This window comes from Macaca mulatta, chromosome 8 (genome assembly GCF_049350105.2).
Source record: "Macaca mulatta isolate MMU2019108-1 chromosome 8, T2T-MMU8v2.0, whole genome shotgun sequence".
In the NCBI taxonomy this organism is placed as follows: Eukaryota; Metazoa; Chordata; class Mammalia; order Primates; family Cercopithecidae; genus Macaca; species Macaca mulatta.
Genome location: NC_133413.1, coordinates 29,339,902 through 29,358,357, shown reverse-complemented (window position 1 = coordinate 29,358,357; position 18,456 = coordinate 29,339,902). Strand labels below are relative to the sequence as shown.

The 18,456-nt window shown below is 50.2% G+C and overlaps 1 protein-coding gene across 2 annotated transcripts; it reads left to right on the top strand.

Annotated features, from left to right (window-relative positions):
* The first annotated feature begins 1,043 nt into the window (after nt 1-1,043).
* CLU (clusterin) lies at nt 1,044-18,248 on the top strand. Of its 2 annotated transcripts, none has more exon segments than NM_001195474.1 (9): nt 1,044-1,082; nt 5,292-5,417; nt 6,808-6,956; nt 9,701-9,871; nt 10,890-11,301; nt 11,830-11,934; nt 16,181-16,410; nt 17,600-17,775; nt 17,995-18,248. In NM_001195474.1, coding segments are annotated over 8 exon segments (1,347 nt in total). In that variant the 5' UTR covers nt 1,044-1,082; nt 5,292-5,323; the 3' UTR covers nt 18,005-18,248.
* The last annotated feature ends 208 nt before the right edge of the window (nt 18,249-18,456 follow it).

Genomic DNA, 18,456 nt, shown 5'->3' with positions numbered 1-18,456 from the left:
ACCCTGTCGACCCATTGCCCCAACTGTCAGCCCCTTGACTTCTCTCCTGGGGCTCAAACATCCCTGGCTCCAAAATGGACGGCTCAGTTTCTTCCCCAAGAATTAGCTGCACCTCCAGGGTTCCTGGATTTCCCCCTCCTTGTCAGGGGTTGGGGTGGCTGCCACAGGATTCTCCCTGCTCTCAGCAGAAGGAACTTCAGCAGTTGGAGACCAGCAAACCCCTCTGGACACAGATCTGATTTCTTAATTGGGAAGGCTCAGTGCAAAATAAAAATTCAGGGCCACTGGTTCAAAAACTATGAAGAATTTCAAGACTGTCACAGTAGCCCCTTAAACCAAACGTGGATCTGCGAGGGTCCCACACCCATGAAGCCCACCCTGCTTGGCTGGGTTCCAAGAGGATGGGGACAATGATTGCTTAAGCTCCAGCAAGGAGCCCAGAGAGGCCTTCAGGCTCTCCAGGTATCTGCTCTGATCACTCCTAAACACAATTCTGTTTCTTCCAGGCCTGGCGGCTCAGTCCAGGGACCTCATCAGTGTGATGTTTCCAGGAGAAGGCGTTTCAATACCTCCTGTGCCCTCTTCTCCAGCACAAGGCCCCTCTCCATCCCACCCTCTTTATGTCTGACTCTTTACTATTTAAATGGGCCAAGTGGCGCGTGTGTAATGTGAAGGTTAAGTTCAATGGGGCCAGGGAACTGTGAGACTGTGTTTTGGACTGGGACAGAGGGCCGGGCTAACCGCGTGAGAGGGGCGCCCAGCTGGGCAAGCGAGTTCAGGCTCTTCCCTCCCGGGAGCACCAAGCGGCCGCACCTCAGGGTCTCCCCTGGAGCCAGCACAGCCATTCGCGGTGATGATGCGCCCCCCGGCGCCCCTAGCCCGGTGCTGCACCGGCCCCCACCTCCCGGCTTCCAGAAAGCTCCCCTTGCGTTCCGCGGCATTCTTTGGGCGTGAGTCATGCAGGTTTGCAGCCAGCCCCAAAGGGGGTGTGTGCCAGCCGACCGCTATAAATACGGCGCCTCCCAGTGCTCACCACGCGGCGTCGCCAGGAGGAGCGCGCGGGCACCGGGTGCCGCTGACCGGTGAGATGTCCCCATCTTCCCTACCCTTGCGCAGAGCTACACCGGGACGGAGGGGCGGGCAGGGTTTGGTAGCCAGGCAGAGAGGGATGACAGAGCTCGCAGTCACAACCCTTGCGCTTTCGACGGAGCCCAGGAAGCCAGGGAGGGGAGGTGGCCGAAGCCCCATCACCAGGCAGCTGAACCAGGGGCCCCGGCGCAACCGCTGCCTGAGCGCACGAGCTCCAACCACAATTCTGTGGGGGATAAATAGAGCGGATATAATGATCATCCTTTCGCAAAGATGGGGAAACTGAGACTTGGAGACCTGCCGCGTTGCGGGAGACCCAGGCTAGCAGGTGACGGAGCTGGCCTGCACGGAGCTCCTTCCTGCAGCATGTCCCCTGCGAAGATGCGGATCTCTCAGTTGTGGCTCTCGGCTTGCATGCATGAGTCATCCAGTCTTCTTCTAAATTCTCTAGCTCTCTGGACACTGTGCCTGTAAGTATGAGCCTGCGGATTTAAGCATATGCTGCAACCACCGAAATCCTACTTTTTCTGCCTCCTAATGCATCTGAGGTGCATCAGAGAAAAGTCACACAAGCTCCACCAGGCCTCAGACCTCTGATTCCACGGTTTCATTTTACAGATGATAATCTGAGACCTGGAGAGGTTTAGGACTGGTGCCAACACTAAACAGCAAATAAGTATCAGAATTGGGATTACAGCCAAAGCCTCCTGACCTTCCAGAATTTCTGGACCTGGTTAAAAAAAAAAAAAAAAGAAAAAGAAAAAGAAGCTGATTTTTATTTTTATTTTTTAAAGGGAGAGGTTAGGAATTTAAAGGTAAGTACAGATACAAAAAAAAAAAAAAAAGATGCCCATGAGAATGTAAGTTATAATAGTAGTGGGGCATTGGGCACAACTGAAACGGCCAATCTTGTGAGAATAGTAAAATAAACTTGGGTCCGTGAGAAAGTGGAGTATTACATAGCCACAAAAGTACATTGTTAAAGAATATTGAAGATGGTGAATGTGAAGGATCTGATTGTATAAACTGCATGGAAGACAGAAGGAAATATACCACGGTGCTAACATTTGCCTCTGGGTGGTATGAATTACAGGTGACTATTTTTCTTATTTTCCTTTTGGTTTAGTTTTCTCCATTTGAAGAGGCAGATAGGAGCCGGGGCTTTGGGATTAAAACCCTCACCAGCCGTTGCCCTCTTCGCTGTCTTCCCATCCTCCCCATAGCTCCCTGTTCATGGTCATTGATTTTCTTTCTTTCTCTTTCTTTCTTTCTTTCTCTTTCTTTTCTTTCTTTCTTTCTTTCTTTCTTTCTTTCTTTCTTTCTTTCTTTCTTTCTTTCTTTCTTTCTTTCTCTTTCTTTCCTTCTTTCTCTCTCTCTTTTTCTTTCTTTCTTTTTCTTTCTTCTTTCTTCATTTCTTTCTATTATTATTATTATTATCATTATTATTTCTGAGATCAAATCACACTCTGTTGCCCAGGCTGGAGTGCAGTAGCACGATCTCGGCTCACTGCAACCTCCGCCATCCAGATTCAAGCAATTCTCGTGTCTCAGCCTCTGAGTAGCTGGGACTACAAACACAAGCTGCTACACCCGGCTTATTTTTGTATTTTTAGTAGAGACAGGGTTTCACCACCTTAGCCAGGCTGGTCTCGAACTCCTCAAGTAATCTGCCTGCCTTGGCCTCCCAAAGTGCCGGGATGACAGGCGTGAATCACTGCACCCCACCAGGTCATTGATTTTCTTAAGCCTCCAGCCCTGCCCTGCTTGGAAATGTTTTGGGAAGTTGCTCAGTTCAAAGCTCCCAGGAGAGTGTGCCTGGAGCAGAGTTGCTCTCAAAGTCAGCCTGCTCCCCACCCCATCTCCTCCTCCTCTTCACCTGCACAGCCCCTTTGTCCACAGAACTGGCCTTTTCTGGTAGAAGGAGCAAGGCCAGGTGGTTTAAGCCTTCTTAGGGGGAATAAGGCTGTGTGGGAGTGCTGGGGACTCGAGGGCCTTGGCCTTGACATGGCTCTTCCACCCAGAGCAGCTGGCAGCCAGGCTCCCAGGAGGCAGAGGAGATGAGGGGGGAGGTGAGTCTGAGCAAAGGAAAGGAGGTCGGCTCTGTAGTCATGGTTCTAGAACATTCCTCGGATCAGCAGCATCCACATCACCTGCAGACTGGCTGAAAAAGCCGATTCTGACTCAGAACCAACATTATAACCAGCCCTGCAGTGATTCATAAGTACGTTAAAAAGTGGTCAATCATTTCACCAAAGCAGAGCCACACAGTCCGGGGGACCACAGGTGGCCTCTGTGTGCTTGTCTCGGTTTTCCTGCCCCTCTCCAGACATGTTGATTAGACACTGCCAATGCCCAGCCTCAGACCTCAGTCTAATTTTGAAGTAGTCAGAATTTACTATGATTACATAAGACCCTCTTGTTTATAGAACACATTCTCCTCTCTGAGGTGTGGATTAGATCCATTTTACAGATGAAGAAACTGAGGCTCAGATATTTAAGTGACTTGGAATCAAGGAAAGAACACTGGACTAGGGGTCGGGAGGGCTGGGAGCTCATCCTGGGGTTACCATGAGCATGCTGTGGGCCCTATGGAGTCCCATGCCCTCTCTGGGCTTCAGCCTCACTGCTAAGGTGGAGGGGTTGGGTGAGAGAACGACCCCCTTCCCAGCTCTGAGCTGGATGGCTCACCAGGGACCCCAGGCTCTCTATGCCCGCTGCTGAGTCTGGAATTCCTTTCCTGTATCTTGCCTTTGGCTGCCCCATTCTTCAGGGCCCAATACCCTGTCTTCTGGTCAGAACCTAGTTCTGAATGGGTTTTTCCAGAAGTTGTTGCTTTCAGGGGCCCCTGGCCGAGATGTTTCTGGCTGGCTTTTTCTCTCCGGCATGACAAAGGCTCTGTTCCTGCTGGAGGCATTTCAGGGCTCAGTGGGCAGCTGGGGCAGAGCCCGTGAGACCACAGCCTTCCTGATGAGCCCGGTCTCCACCACCCACCCCGTCTGTGGGGAAGGCGCTGACCCCATCTCGTCTCCCACGCTGCTCCCTGGCTCTGTGTGTCTGATTACTTCTCGTGAGAGGCACTCCTTGCTAATGTGCTACTGAGTGTCCAGATGGGCCTGCTGAGTTGAGCGGGCTTTGGATGTGAACCATTTCAGGAAGGGGAACCCCACCTTCCTGTTGGTTTTGTTATGGGAAATGGGTGAGCTCAGATAAGCAGTTCTTAGGAGGGGAGATGGTAGGGGTGGAGTGCAGGGGGAGGGGTTTCTGTTTTATGCAACAGCCTCAGCTTCTGGGAAAGGGTCCATTGTGTAAGACCGGGGCTGTGGCCTGTGCCCCCTGGCTCAGGGCAGCCAGCCCAGTGGTGGCAGGAACACTGGCAGGGCAGCCTGCTGTGGGCTTAGAGGGGATGGGCCGTGTGGAGCGCCTGGCAGAGCAAAAGGACTCATCCTTCCAAAGGGAGTTTTCTCTGGGAAGGTTGCTCCTCGGGCTACTGCGAACTCGCTCTACTCTCTGAAGGGAATTGTCCTTCCTGGCTTCCACTACTTCCACCCCTGAAAGCACAGGCAGCCAGGTCCAAGCCTCCCACTAGGGATGCAGATGGATTCGGTGTGAAGGAATGGCTGCTGCTGCCTCCGGCTCTTGAAAATCAAGTTCAGGTGGTGCTGAGACCCCCTGGGGGCTGCAGCGCTGTGGTGGATGGGGAGTGTCTGCTGGGGTGAAGATTTAGATGCACAATGCAGAGGACGTGGCTGGTCTGTGGGATGCAGTCCCTCTGTGGAGGTGGCATGGGGAGGGACGGATGCGTGACCTAAGGCGGGTATTTTCAGTGTCTGACATGATCGATACCACTCTGGACAAGGAGGCCAGGATGCAGAAAGCCTGTGTGCCTCGCTGATTGCGGGGGAGGATGTGGCTTGGACAAGAGCCTGGCTCCTCCAATGCCAGGGTTCTTGTTTTGGCCACTCAACGTTGCTGTCCTGCAGTCCCTCCCTCTCTGCACCTCCTGCCTTCGCTTTCATTTGAGGTGTCCATGGCAAGTCTGGTTCTTTCCCCCATTTCCTCAGGAATAAAAGTGCAGCAGTGCCTGCTGTGGGGACAGCCGAGGGCAGTGAGGCCCTGGGGAGCTGCTGCAGGCGGCAGGTGGGCGGGACGCCAGCAGGCTGTCTAAGCTGTTCCCATGATGGTCTCCTGTTCTCTGCAAACAGAGGCGTGCGAGGACTCCAGAATTGGAGGCACGATGAAGACTCTGCTGCTGTTTGTGGGGCTACTGCTGACCTGGGAGAGTGGGCAGGTCCTGGGGGACCAGACGGTCTCGGACAATGAGCTCCAGGGTGAGTACACCAAGCGTGATGTTCCTCTGGCCACAGGGTGATGAGGTCAGAGGGCAGGGTAGCCAACTCCGCTCAGTGCCTCTCTATCAGGCCCCAGTGTTACAGACTGTTTTTATCTTTTGCACTGGGTCTGGGTGCCTGTGTCTGGGCCCCCTCTGAGCCTCTGCTCCCAGGCCCCTGGTTCAGGCTCTGCGTGCATTAGACTGCCGGCATTTGCAGGCATTTCCCAAGCACTTTCAGCTGCTGCATTTCATTCAGCTGTTCCCTTTCCAGGCCCCTTGGCCCAGCTCCCAGGCCTCCTCCACGAAGCTGTGTCTGGACCACTGGAGCTCTTATCCCTCTCCCCTTTGGAGTGCCCAGAGCTTGTCCCTCCTGTGAGCTGACTGCTTCTGCAGGATCATTGTTAAAAACCCAGATCAGACATGGGTGTGAGTCTGTTTCACCTCTTCTCAGCTGGGTGACTTTGGGCCACTATCTTGATCTCATGACACTTCCCCCACCCCCCGTTTTATTGAGATACAATTAACAAATAAAAATTGTGTGTATTTAAGGTATATGACATGATGTTTTGAAATGCACGTACATTGAAATGATGACCACTTTGTATGGTGGGATGGTGGGAAGACTTAAAATCTACTCTCTTAGCAAATTTCCAGTTATAATATGGTGTTATTAACTATAAGCACCACCTGTATGTTAGACCTCCACAATGTACTCCTCCTACCTGATTGACACTTTGACCCTACCTATCATATCACACTTCCCATGTCTCCCTCTGCGAAGTGGGCATGGTAGGGGGCTGGAGCATTATGTAAACTGCACATGAAGTGTTTGGCGCAGTGCTTGGCATGGGATAAATACCAGTGAAGTAGCACTTACGTGACACAGTGTTTCACTGCATTTGTTATCAGTGCTACGCCTTATTTACTCATCTTATTCCTGTCACCTGGCACTGCATTGGAACAAAGAAATACACATGTCTGGTTAAACTGAACTCTAGAAAGATTTGTGTCCAAAATGACAAATTTTATATTTTGATGCTTCAGAGCTGACACTTCTGGGTTTTTTTTTTTTTCCTTGACAAGTTTCTTCTGCACCCGGCTCATTCTCCAGGGGCTCATGGCAGTGGTTGGGCATAGCTCTGGGTGTGCCAGCTCCCATGGTCTGCATTTCTGAGCAGTAGGGTGTAGTCAGCAAGGAGCCTGTGATGGGAGCCTGTGCCAGGGAAAGGCTGGGGCCATGCTGCTGCCTGCCGGCGGGGGTGGGGGTCCCAGCCTTGACAGCCCCTGAACTGAACGGGCCTTTCTGGCCATTCCAGCTCATTCCAGGGTTACATCCCGAGGCCACGTCTTCCTCTTGCCTCATGCTACCTCTTGCACTTCTCTTGCAGAAATGTCTGATCAGGGAAGTAAGTACCTCAATAAGGAAATTCAAAATGCTGTCAACGGGGTGAAAGAGATAAAGACTCTCATAGAAAAGACAAACGAAGAGCGCAAGACACTGCTCAGCAACCTAGAGGAAGCCAAGAAGAAGAAAGAGGTCAGGAGAAGCCACGAACGCCGCCCTGCCTCGACCATCCCACTGGAAAGGAGGGAGGGGGTCACTGCACGGTGCCTTGCTGGGTTGCCATGGTGACCCGCGGTCCTCCCAGGCTGTGTCAGCTGATGCTGGGGCTGTAGTTAAGAAGTAGGAAAGGTTCATTCGCTTTTGAAAGCATCAGGGAGTGAGATCTTGGATCAGGTTTTGTTATAAGCCTGGCCCAGGGCCTAATGCCCAGATTCATTTCAATAGATGCTTCTAAACCCTGACCACGTAGTAGTTCCAAGCAGGCTCTGGATGGGGTGGCGGCGGGGGCCCAGACGGGGGTGGTGTCCAACCTTCAGGAAGCTTATCTAGTCGGGTTGATACGGTTAGGGTTAAGGCAGGCACACTGCACCCCACGTCTTCCTAGAGTTCTGGACTACTTCATGAAGAAACATCTTAAGCCCAGTAGTGGATATAGCAGGTCTAGCCTGTGCTTAATGATTCGACAAAACTAAAACACTATAATTCAATGAACAACTTATTTAAGAAATCAAGTCTCCTTAAGAGTATCCTACAAACCTCCGCTCACGGTCGCCCTACTTCAGATGCTAAGATGTAGCTACCTGCCAGCTTCATGATCCATCATGCATGTTAAAAGCATTTCAAAGGCTCTGAGATGTTGTGCAGTAAAGAAACCTGTGTAACTCCATGAAACCCAGAGTTTTCCAAATTGACCAGGGAATTCATTTTTTTTTTTTTTTTTCTGGCTGCTTTGAGCACAGCTCCATGGAAGCCACTTCAGGGAATGCTGGCCTGGATGCAGCTCTACCTTTTTTTCAAGCTTCATGCCCTTTCTTGGCCTCAGTATCAGTTCTCACCGTTCTTTTTTTTTTTTTTTTCTTTTTTTTGAGATGGAGTCTTGCTCTGTTGCCCAGGCTGGAGTGCAATGGCACAATCTCAGCTCACTGCAACCTCCACCTCCAGGGTTCAAGTGATTCCCCGCCTCAGCCTCCTGAGTAGCTGGGATTACAGGCACGCGCCACCACACCCAGCTAATTTTTTGTGTTTTTAGTAGAGGTGGGGTTTCACCATATTGGCCAGGCTGGTCTCGAACTCTTAACTTTGGCCTCTTGGTCTGCCTGCCTTGGCCTCCCACAGTGCTGGGATTAACAGGCCAGTTCTCACCATTCTGTGAGAATCCTCAAATAGCTCCTGGGGAAGGAGCATGTCTCATGCTCACACTTTTGTGGTTATCACTGGAGTTTGACCTTCAACAATTCTGGTTTTATAATAAAGCACATCACATTTGGAGAAAAGAGCGTGTCTCAAAGAGCTACAACTAAGAGCTACTTCTTAGTTGAGGAGTAGGTGAGCCAGAAGGAAAGGAAGTAGGCAGCATGGGTGGCACTTGTGTCTTGGCTCAGAGGGAGGTGGGCTGTCTTTGCCCAGCAGGGAACAGGGGATGATGGAGCAGGACAAAGACCTCACGTAACTCTGGGGTGTGGATAGGCTAATTTTTTTTTGAAGACTAACACACTTATTTATAGAGACTTTAATATAGAAAAGTAGAAGAGGAAAAGTTTTTCCATAATCCTTTTGCCCAAGGACAAGTCACTGTTAACATTTGATCTATTTCTTCCTATTCTTTTCCTCTGTGCTTTTTTGACAGTGGCTATGCACAAAATTATGAATTTTTCACATAAACAGTACATATGATAATATTCAAAATGGACTATAAACATCCTTTGTAATGATGTACCATTTACTCTTTGTAGGAACCACAGTTTGTTTAACCTGTCTCTTTTAAGCATCTGGGTTGATTCTGATTTTATTTTTTTTGCCATAAGTTAATACTGTACCGAATATTTTTAAGCATCTTTTTCTTTGTCAGGGGATTCCTTTGAGATAGAGTCTTTGTTTTGTTTTGTTTTGTTTTTTGAGACAGAGTCTCGCTCTGTCACCCAGGCTGGAGTGTAGTGGTTTGATCTCGGTTCACTGCAACCTCCGCCTTGCGGGTTCAAGCGATTCTCCTGCCTCAGCATCCCAAGTAGCTGGGAGTGCAGGTGCGCACCACCACACCAGCTAATTTTTGTATTTTTAGTAGAGACGGGGTTTCACCATGTTGGCCAGGCTGGTCTCGAACTTCTGACCTCAAGTAATATGCCCGCCTTGGCCTCCCAAAGTGCTGGGATTACAGGTGTGAGCCGCTGCACCTGGCCTGAGATAGATTCTTAGAGAATTATTGGGTCAAATGGCAAGGACCCATTAGAGAATTTTGACAGCTGGTGTGGCTTTGGTGTTGAAAGCCTGCCATTCCCTTTGCATGCCAGGGGGCATGGTTGCAATAGAAAGATAAGATTCAGGGAGTCTGCAGCCTGCTTTGGAAGATGAAATTTAAATACCAGAAGCAGAGAATAGAAAATGAGGCTTCAGTGAGAGGGTAGTCACTGAGTAGATGATCAGCGCACTAAATCGGAGAGAGGTGCTGTCCACATGGGTTCCAGGAGCTGGGAAGCTTCTAGGAGTTAGGGAACAGTTGGATCTTAAAGGGTGAGTGGATTCTTCAAGCCGGTGGGAAGGGGATTCCAGGTGGGTGAATGAAGGGAAGCCTGAACTGGAGCAGGGGTGCACACTTGCATGCTGGGTGGCCATCCTGTGGGAAGGCCTGCCCTGGGCAGAGGGCCTGGCACCCAGCACCTCCTTGAGTGTGTGAGCCTGTGGTCTCTGTGTGGCTCAGCCAGCCTCGTGTCTTCCTGTAGGATGCCCTAAATGAGACCAGGGAATCAGAGACAAAGCTGAAGGAGTTCCCAGGAGTGTGCAATGAGACCATGATGGCCCTCTGGGAAGAGTGTAAGCCCTGCCTGAAACAGACCTGCATGAAGTTCTACGCACGCGTCTGCAGAAGTGGCTCGGGCCTGGTTGGCCGCCAGGTGAAAAGGGACACATCAGTGGCCAAGGCTGAGTGGGGAAGGACGGGAGCCTAGTGAAATATGCTTCATTCCACATGCCAGATGCAATTGATTAGTATTGGCTGGCTGCATTGGGTCCCAGAGTGCCATGCTCCATTGGTGATGTCTGGCATGAGTAGTGAGAGTGGAGTCATCAAAAGGATGTAGGCCAGGTATCTACCTTCTCTTAGAAAACTCATGCAGCAGTGCTTAGCTGGATGACATAACCACTTTGTGGGATGGCAGAGCCCTGTGTCCACTTATGTGGAAGGATTTAAGAATTTTTTTTTTTTTTTTGAGACAGGGTCTCACTCTGTCACCCAGGCTGGGGTGCAGTGGTGTGATCATGTTTCACTGCAGCTTTGACCTCCTGGGTTCAGGTGATCCTCCCACCTCAGCCTCCTAAGTAGCTGGGACCAGAGGCACACACCACCATACCCAGCTAAGTTTTGTATTTTTTTTGTAAACATGGGGTTTGGCCAAGTTGCCCCGGCTGGTCTCAAACTCCTAAGCTCAAGTAATCCTCCTACCTCAGCCTCCCAAATTGTTGGGATTACAGATGTGTGCCACTGTGCCCAGCCAATGTAAGATTTTTTTAGTGTATTAGTATTGCTCCTGTCCTCTGCTGCAGGGCTTTTTTGATTGGGACTCAGTGAATTGCTCCAGTCCCTGAAGTCACATCAGTTGGCCCTTAGCTGAGCAGGGGGTGGATATCATTGGTGGCCAAAGATGACCGTGGATGAACCTGAAATGTTGGGCCTTGTGACTCTTATGGCCTCCCAGGTGTCTCAAAACTGTCCCCCATGGAGGGAGGTAAAAGGAAAGGGCGTGGACCTGACAGTTGGGGTGCTGGGGGCTGGTCCCGCTGGGCTGTTGGTCACTTGCTGTGTGACTGTTACAGCCATGGGCAGGGCCTGGCCTGGCTCCCGAGGGAGTGGGAGGCCAGAAGGCCATGGCCTTGGTGAGCTTCTCCTAATTGTGCCCATGCTGGCTGTCCCAGCTCGAGGAGTTCCTGAACCAGAGCTCACCCTTCTACTTCTGGATAAACGGCGACCGCATAGACTCCCTGCTGGAGAACGACCGGCAGCAGACACACATGATGGATGTCATGCAGGACCGCTTCAGCCGCGCATCCAGCATCATGGACGAGCTCTTCCAGGACAGGTTCTTCGCCCGGGAGCCCCAGGACTCCTACCACTTCCTGCCCTTCAGCCTGCCCCACCGGAGGCCTCACTTCTTCTTTCCCAAGTCCCGCATCGTCCGCAGCTTGATGCCCTTTTCTCCCTATGAGCCCCTGAACTTCCACGCCATGTTCCAGCCCTTCCTTGAGATGATACATGAGGCTCAGCAGGCCATGGACATCCACTTCCACAGCCCGGCCTTCCAGCACCCGCCCACGGAATTCATACGAGGTGAGAAGGGGTGGAAGCTCACGGCCTTTTGAGTAACCCGTTAGATGCTGAGAACCATGCCGAGGGCTCAGTGGGTGTCATCTCGATTTTTCCCCAGCAATATCACAAGGGTGATATTATCCTTATTTAAAGAGGAAGAAAACTGAGCTGGGCATGGTGGCTCATGCCTGTGATGCCAGCACTTTGGGCGGCCAAGGCGGGAGGATCACTTGAGGCCAGGAATTTGAGACCAGCCTGGCCAAGACAGTGAGATCCTCTCTCTACAAAAATAAAAACTTAAAAAAATTAACCGGGTGTGGTGGTGCACACCTGTAGTCCCAGCTACTTGGGAGGCTGGGGCAAGAGAGTCACCTGAGCCTAGAAGTTGGAGGCTGCAGTGATCTATGATTGCACCATTGCACTCCAGCCTGGGCAACAGAGTGAGACTCTGTCTCTAAATAAAAAATAAATAAAAATAACAATAGGAATCAGTGGGTTCCATCTCTGCATGGCTGGATGACTGACTCTTCTTCCCTCGTGTGTCCCCAGAAGGTGACGACGACCGGACTGTGTGCCGGGAGATCCGCCACAACTCCACGGGCTGCCTGCGGATGAAGGACCAGTGTGACAAGTGCCGGGAGATCTTGTCTGTGGGTGAGTCGGGGTCCAGACCACAAGCTGCCCCTTCCTATACCTTTTGTCCTGGGGTCACTGGGGCCTCACTGGTACTGCCTTTATGGTGTCAGACAGATAAGCGTTTGGATTCCAGCTCTGCCGCCTTTGAGCTGTGACCTGGGGCAGGTCCTGAGCTTCACGCAGCTTGGGTTCCTCATCTTAGAATGAGAGGATGATGCGAAGCTGTCCCTGAAGTCGGTGAGACGTCGATAGAGATGTAAAAGTGCCCTCCACCCCATCGGGCCCGTGTTGAAAAAAGCTTGTCGAAAAAAGTCATCCCCCTGGGACTCCCCAGTGATTCTGTTCCCAAGTGCCAAGCATTGTAGGCATCTTCATTTTCCTCTGCAGATTATGAAATTGCAGACAGTATGTATTTTGTTTAACAAAACTGACCAGAGGCCAGGCACTGTTCTAAACACTCGACATACATTTCCTCAGAATGACCCTCTGAGGAAACTGAGCCGTAAAAAGGTTAATAACTTATCCAAGATTGACCCCGACATGGGTGAGCTGGGCTTCAATCCTAGGGCACTGTGTTCTCTCCCAGGGCCCCTCGCAGCCTCTGGCCACAGAAGTCACAGATCTCAGTACCTGGGAATCCAAGCAACAGTCCCTTTGGTTGGCTGGTTGGTCCCCTAGGCAAAGGGAATATTTCCCTTCAACTGTCTCCCTCCGTTTCATCAGCTCTCTTTATGGGTTAACTTCTTTCCACTTAGAGATAACAGCTGTGACAGTGTTCGGACTAGTTCCTGGTACACAGCAGTTCATACTCAGAAAGAGTTAATTGTTTCCCCTTGTAAACAGCTCATCGGTCTGGTGGCTTTGCTCTTACTTAATGCTTAGTTTGAGTTTCCCATGGCAGGCCGCCAGGGTCTAGTTAAACATTCCTAGCCTCACTCCTGTAATTTTAGAAGCCACTGCAAAATAAACAGTCGTGCTTTAAGAGGCTGAAGTGTAAGTCGCTGCAGATGAGTGCACAACCAGGCCTTGGGGTTTTTCTATAAAAATATCATAGAGTGGCATCAATTACATGGTACCTCACCACAAGAAAGTTAGTCACGTTAGGGCCTGAAGAAAAGATGTCCAGATGCCTGGGCCCAGGTTGGACCTCTTGTGCTGATTTTTACTCTGTTGTTGCAGGCTGGGCTCAGGTCTGGCGCCAATCTTAATCGTCATTGATTACAGCTGAGAGTGCAGCTGGTGCCAGTCTTACCAGTCATTGATTATAGCTGGAGTACAGTGGTTCTATCTTGGCTCACTGCAACCTCTGCCTCCTGGGTTCAAGTGATTCTCCTGCCTCAGCCTCCCCAGTAGCTGGGAGTGCAGGTGTGCACCACCACACCTAGCTAATTTTTGTATTTTTAGTAGAGACAGGGTTTCACTTTGCTGGCCAGGCTGGTCTTGAATTCCTGACCTCAAGTAATCTGCCCACCTCAGCCTCCCAAAGTTCTGGGATTACAGGTGTGAGCCACCGTGCCTGGCCTGAGATAGATTCTTAGAGGATTATTGGTAAGAGTAATTCTGTAAGCTGAGCTAAATAGTCCACACTGAAGAGGACTGCCTACTGTTATTTAAGGTGCTTGCAACCATATAAGCATGTACTGCCTGGGACCTCTAGATCAGGATTTCTCAATTTCAGTGCTATTGATTTTTTTTTTTTTTTTTTTTTTTGAGACAGGGTCTCTCTCTATCACCCAGTGGCTGCAGCCTGATCCACCTGCCTCAGCCTCCTGAGTAACAGACTACACGGGTGCGCCACCATGCTTGGCTAATTTTTTTATTTTTAGTAGAGATGGGGTCTTGCTATGTTGCCCAAGCTGGTCTCCAACTCCTGGGCTCAAGTGATCCTCCTACCTCGGCCTCCCAGAGTGCTGGGATTACAGGTGTGAGCAGTGCCGACATTTTGGGCCAGGTCATTCTTTGTCGTGGGGGGCTGTCCTGAGCAGTCACGGGTGTTTGGCAGCACTCCTGGCCTCTACCCACTAGAGGGCAGCAGCTCCCTTCCCTTCGTTGTGACAACTAACTTCAGAACTTGCTAAATCTCCCTGGGCGACAGCGTCACCCCAGTAGAGAACCTCTATTCTAGACTAATCCTCGGCTCTCAAGGATTTTTCTTATTTTATTTTATTTATTTATTTTTTTTAAGACAGAGTCTCACTCTATCACCCAGGCTGGAATGCGGCAGCACAGTCTTCACTCACTGCAACCTCTGCTTCCTGGGTTCAAGCGATTCTCCTGCCCCAGCCTCCTGTGTAGCTGGGATTACAGGTGTGCGCCACCATGCCTGGCTAATTTTTGTATTTTTAATAGAGACAGGGTTTCACCATATTGGCCAGGCTGGTCTCAAACTCGTGACCTCAAGTGATCAGCCTGCCTCAGCCTCCCAAAGTGCTGGGATTACAGGTGTGAGCCACCACGCCTGGCTGATTTTTTTTATTTTTAAATTATTTTTTGGTAAAATAGTGAAGATTATTCATTACATGTTTATTTTCAACCTGGCATCTTGTTAGTAATTCTGTTTCTTTCCCCACCTAACATTTTATTTTACTATAAATAATTGCAGTCATCATCCTAAAGCATAGGCACAATCTCCCTTCCCCTAACTCACATCTGATATACCTGCCTCTGGATATTTTTGAAATAACTTAGGGGGAGAAAAATAGTAGTTTTAAGAGCTAGTGGGCAGTTTCCAGCTCTTAATGAATCTGGCAACCTGCAGCTCAGGGCCAAGAGGAATGAATTCTCTTTTCCCTGCCCTCTTGATGAACTCAGTGACCAGCCATGGGCGGGCAGGTGGGCGGGCAAGGACCCCTGGCCACCAGGTGCCAGTGTGTCAGCTGCATGAACTCTTGGCACCGGAACTGCCACCTCTGCAGACATGCTCAAAAGACAAACTTGGACTGGGTGCATTGGCTCATGCCTGTAATCCCAGCACTTTGAGAGGCCGAGGTGGGCAGGTCCCCTGAGGTCAGGAGTTTGAGACCAGCCTGGCCAACATGGTGAAACCTCGTCTCTCCTAAAAATACAAAAAAATCACCCGGGGGTGGTGGCAGGCACCTGTAATCCCAGCTACTCTGGAGGCTGAGGCAGGAGAATTGCTTGAACCCGGGAGGTGGAGGTTGCAGTGAGCCAGGTCATGCCATTGCACTCCAGCCTGGGCAACAAGAGTGAAACTATCTCAAAAAAAAAAAAAAAAAAAAAAAAAGACAAGCTTAGAGGATTGTCCAGAACCACAGACCCAGGGTAGGAAGAGCCCAGGCTTTGGAGCTGAAGACCCTGGTTCGATCCTGGGCCCAGAGATCATTTCTTCTATGGCTGTAGGTAAGCTACTTATTACTACTTCTGTGGGCCTCAGTTTCATTATTGGTCAAATAGGAGTGCTAATCCTTAAGTCAGAACAGATCCAATTCTTAGGGAAAAAGGATATCCAGAGAGAACTTTCTGTGGTGTCTGGGACACAGGTGGTACCACACAAATGGCAGCTGTGAGTAATATTCCTCCTCTTTGGAAATGATTCCTGGGAGGGACTAGGGCAGTGAGAGCCACTCCAGATCTGAGAACATGGAGAACTTGAGATCAGTGCTTTTGGAAGTGTGGTCAACACAGTTTGTCACCAAAGAGATAAAGGTCTGGCACCCAAAGATAAATCAATGATGTCATGAAGCACACTGTTTAGGTCAGTTGACATATTTTTCCAGAGCAAGGCTTCTCAGGCTGGGCATGGTGGCTCACACCTGTAATCCCAGCACTTTCGGCAGATTGGTTGAGCCCAGGAGTTTGAGACCAGCCTGGGAAACATAGAGAAACCCCATCTCTACAAAAAATGCAAAAATTAACTGGGCATGGTGGCATGTGCCTATAGCCCCAGCTACTCAGGAGGCTGAGGTTGGAGGATAGCCTGAGTGTGGGAAGTCGAGGCTGCAGTGAGCCAAGATCTCGCCACTGTACTCCAGCCTAGGCAACAGAGCAAAACTCTGTCTCAAAAAAACAAAAACAAAAACAAAAAACCCAAAAGACTTTCTGGATGATGGAAGCAGCATCTAGATTCATAGTCTGAGGCAAAACCTTTATTTTGTTGTGGACAATTCCAGTTTGTGGCCCTTCCCTTAGGGAAGCACTGCTTTTGTTCCCGGCTGCATGTCCTGACTTCCATTCATTCATGCTTCTATCCCTTTGTAGCCTTTCCTTCACACCTCTGCCTTTCATTTCTTCCATCTCTGGGCAGACTGTTCGGCCAACAACCCCGCCCAGGCTCAGCTGCGGCGGGAGCTCAGTGAGTCCCTCCAGGTCGCTGAGAGGTTGACCAGGAAATACAACGAGCTGCTGCAGTCCTACCAGTGGAAGATGCTCAACACCTCCTCCTTGCTGGAGCAGCTGAACGAGCAGTTTAACTGGGTGTCCCAGCTGGCAAACCTCACGCAAGGCGAAGACCAGTACTATCTGCGGGTCACCACGGTGAGCTGTGTCCCAGCCACATGCTGTGGTTGGGGACCCTGAGCTGTGATCGGGAGCAGGGGCACGTGTGCTTTTGACCAAGCATTTCTCACACGGCAGGAAATAGAACTAACGTTAGGTGCCCTTGTTGCCTTGAAGCCTCATCACCCACTCAGGGAAAATATAACTCTATTTTACAGAGGAGCAAATTAAGAGAGGTTCCACAGCTTGGCCCAGGTCCAAGGTGTGACAGCTGATGGGTGACTTGGGTGGGTGTTCGAACCTGACTGCCTGACTGCCAAGCCTGTATTTTGTTGTTGTTGTTTTTGTTTTGGTGCACAGACCTATGAATAAACCAGAAGCCTCTGTTCTTTCCTCAAAGCTACATGGCTGCCCTCTGGCATGTAAAATGGCTTGTGAATTAGTACATCATTCTCTGCCAGTGATAAAAACTTCTCTCTCGGCCAGATATGGTGGCTCATGCCTGTAATCCCAGCACTTTGGGAGGCCGAGGCAAGAGGATTACTTGAGGCTAGGAATTTGAGACCAGTCTGGGCAACATAGCAAGATTCCCTCTCTACAAAAAATACAAAAATCAGCCAGGTGTGGTGGCACACACTTGTAGTCCCAGCTATTCAGGAGGCTGAGGTGGGAGGATTGCCTGAGCCCAGAGGTGGAGGCTGCGGTGAGCTGTGATCACACCATGGCACTCCAGCCTGGGTGAAGAGTGAGACTCTGTCTCTTAAAACAAACAAACAAACCAAAAGAAAAAACCAAAATAAAATATAAAATAAAAAAATCAAATAAAAAACACTTATTTCTAGTACTGGGCACCCTTCTTTTTCTTTTCTTTCTTCCCTCCAGGTCCCCTGGATTCCTTTTCTACTCTAGTCTGACCTACTCTAGAGTAGACATCTACTCTAGTCAATGGCTGCCCAGAGCAAATGTTTGGAAACCACTTTTATTCTTTGGGGTGCTCCCTGGGCTGGTCATTTGCAGATGGCATTTGCCCCAACACATGAGTGTCTGGGAACCAGCTCACTTGTCCACTGAGCTGTAGTGATGTCTAGATGCGTAAGAAGCACTGGGGTCAGCGCTCTGGGTTTTCTCAGAGGAGCGGGAGGACTTTCCTATCAGAAGCCTGACTTCTGTTGCAAAATGCACACATTTTGACCACAGTGTTTCAGCTCTTTTCTTTTGTTCAATTTAGGTGGCTTCCCACACTTCTGACTCAGGTGTTCCTTCCGGTGTCACTGAGGTGGTCGTGAAGCTCTTTGACTCTGATCCCATCACTGTGACGGTCCCTGTAGAGGTCTCCAGGAAGAACCCTAAATTTATGGAGACTGTGGTGGAGAAAGCGCTGCAGGAATACCGCAAAAAGCAAAGGTGAGCAGGCGGGCCTTTCCTGCCAGCCTGCAGGGCCCAGTGAGTCTCTGGGAGCCAAAAAAACAAAAACAAAAAACCAGACGAAGTGCAGACTCCATAGCCTGGTGGGAATGACTCCACCTGGAGCCAGAGCCCAAGAACAAAGCCAGGAAGTTACTGGGAATTTTATTTTTCCTTTGGAGGATGTTTTATTTGGTGGATAACTCTTTTTTATTTCAGGGAGAAGTGAGATGTAAATGTTGCTCTTGGACCTACGGGGGCATCTGAGTCCAGCTCCCCCGAGATGAGCTGCAGCCCCCCAGAGAGAGCTCTGCATGTCACCAAGTGACCAGGCCCCAGCCTCCAGGCCCCCAACTTCGCCCAGCCACTCCCCGCTCTGGATCCTGCACGATAACACTCGAATCTGCTGCTCATGGGAAGAACAGAACTGCTCCTGCATGCAACTAATTCAATAAAACTGTCTTGTGAGCTGAGTGCATGGAGGGTCCTCTTTTTATGTTGAGTTGCTGCGTCCCGGCATGCCTTCATTTTGCTACTGGGGGTGGGCGGTGGGGTGGGGGGGTTGGGGTGGAAAATAAGTAAAAACAAAAAAGCAGTGGCTAAGATGCTACAGGGACTGTCATACGGTGGAGAATAAAAGGGATATGATGACAAGGTTGATCCACTTCAAGAATTGCTTGC

What these genes read in the sequence shown, in the direction of transcription:
- CLU (XM_015144999.3), top strand. Translation starts at nt 5,324, where the DNA reads ATGAAGACTCTGCTGCTGTTTGTGGGGCTACTGCTGACCTGGGAGAGT. An exon ending in AAGCCAAGAAGAAGAAAGAG is followed by an intron (nt 6,957 to 9,700) that starts GTCAGGAGAAGC and finishes GTCTTCCTGTAG; the next exon opens with GATGCCCTAAATGAGACCAG. An exon ending in GCCCACGGAATTCATACGAG is followed by an intron (nt 11,302 to 11,829) that starts GTGAGAAGGGGT and finishes GTGTGTCCCCAG; the next exon opens with AAGGTGACGACGACCGGACT.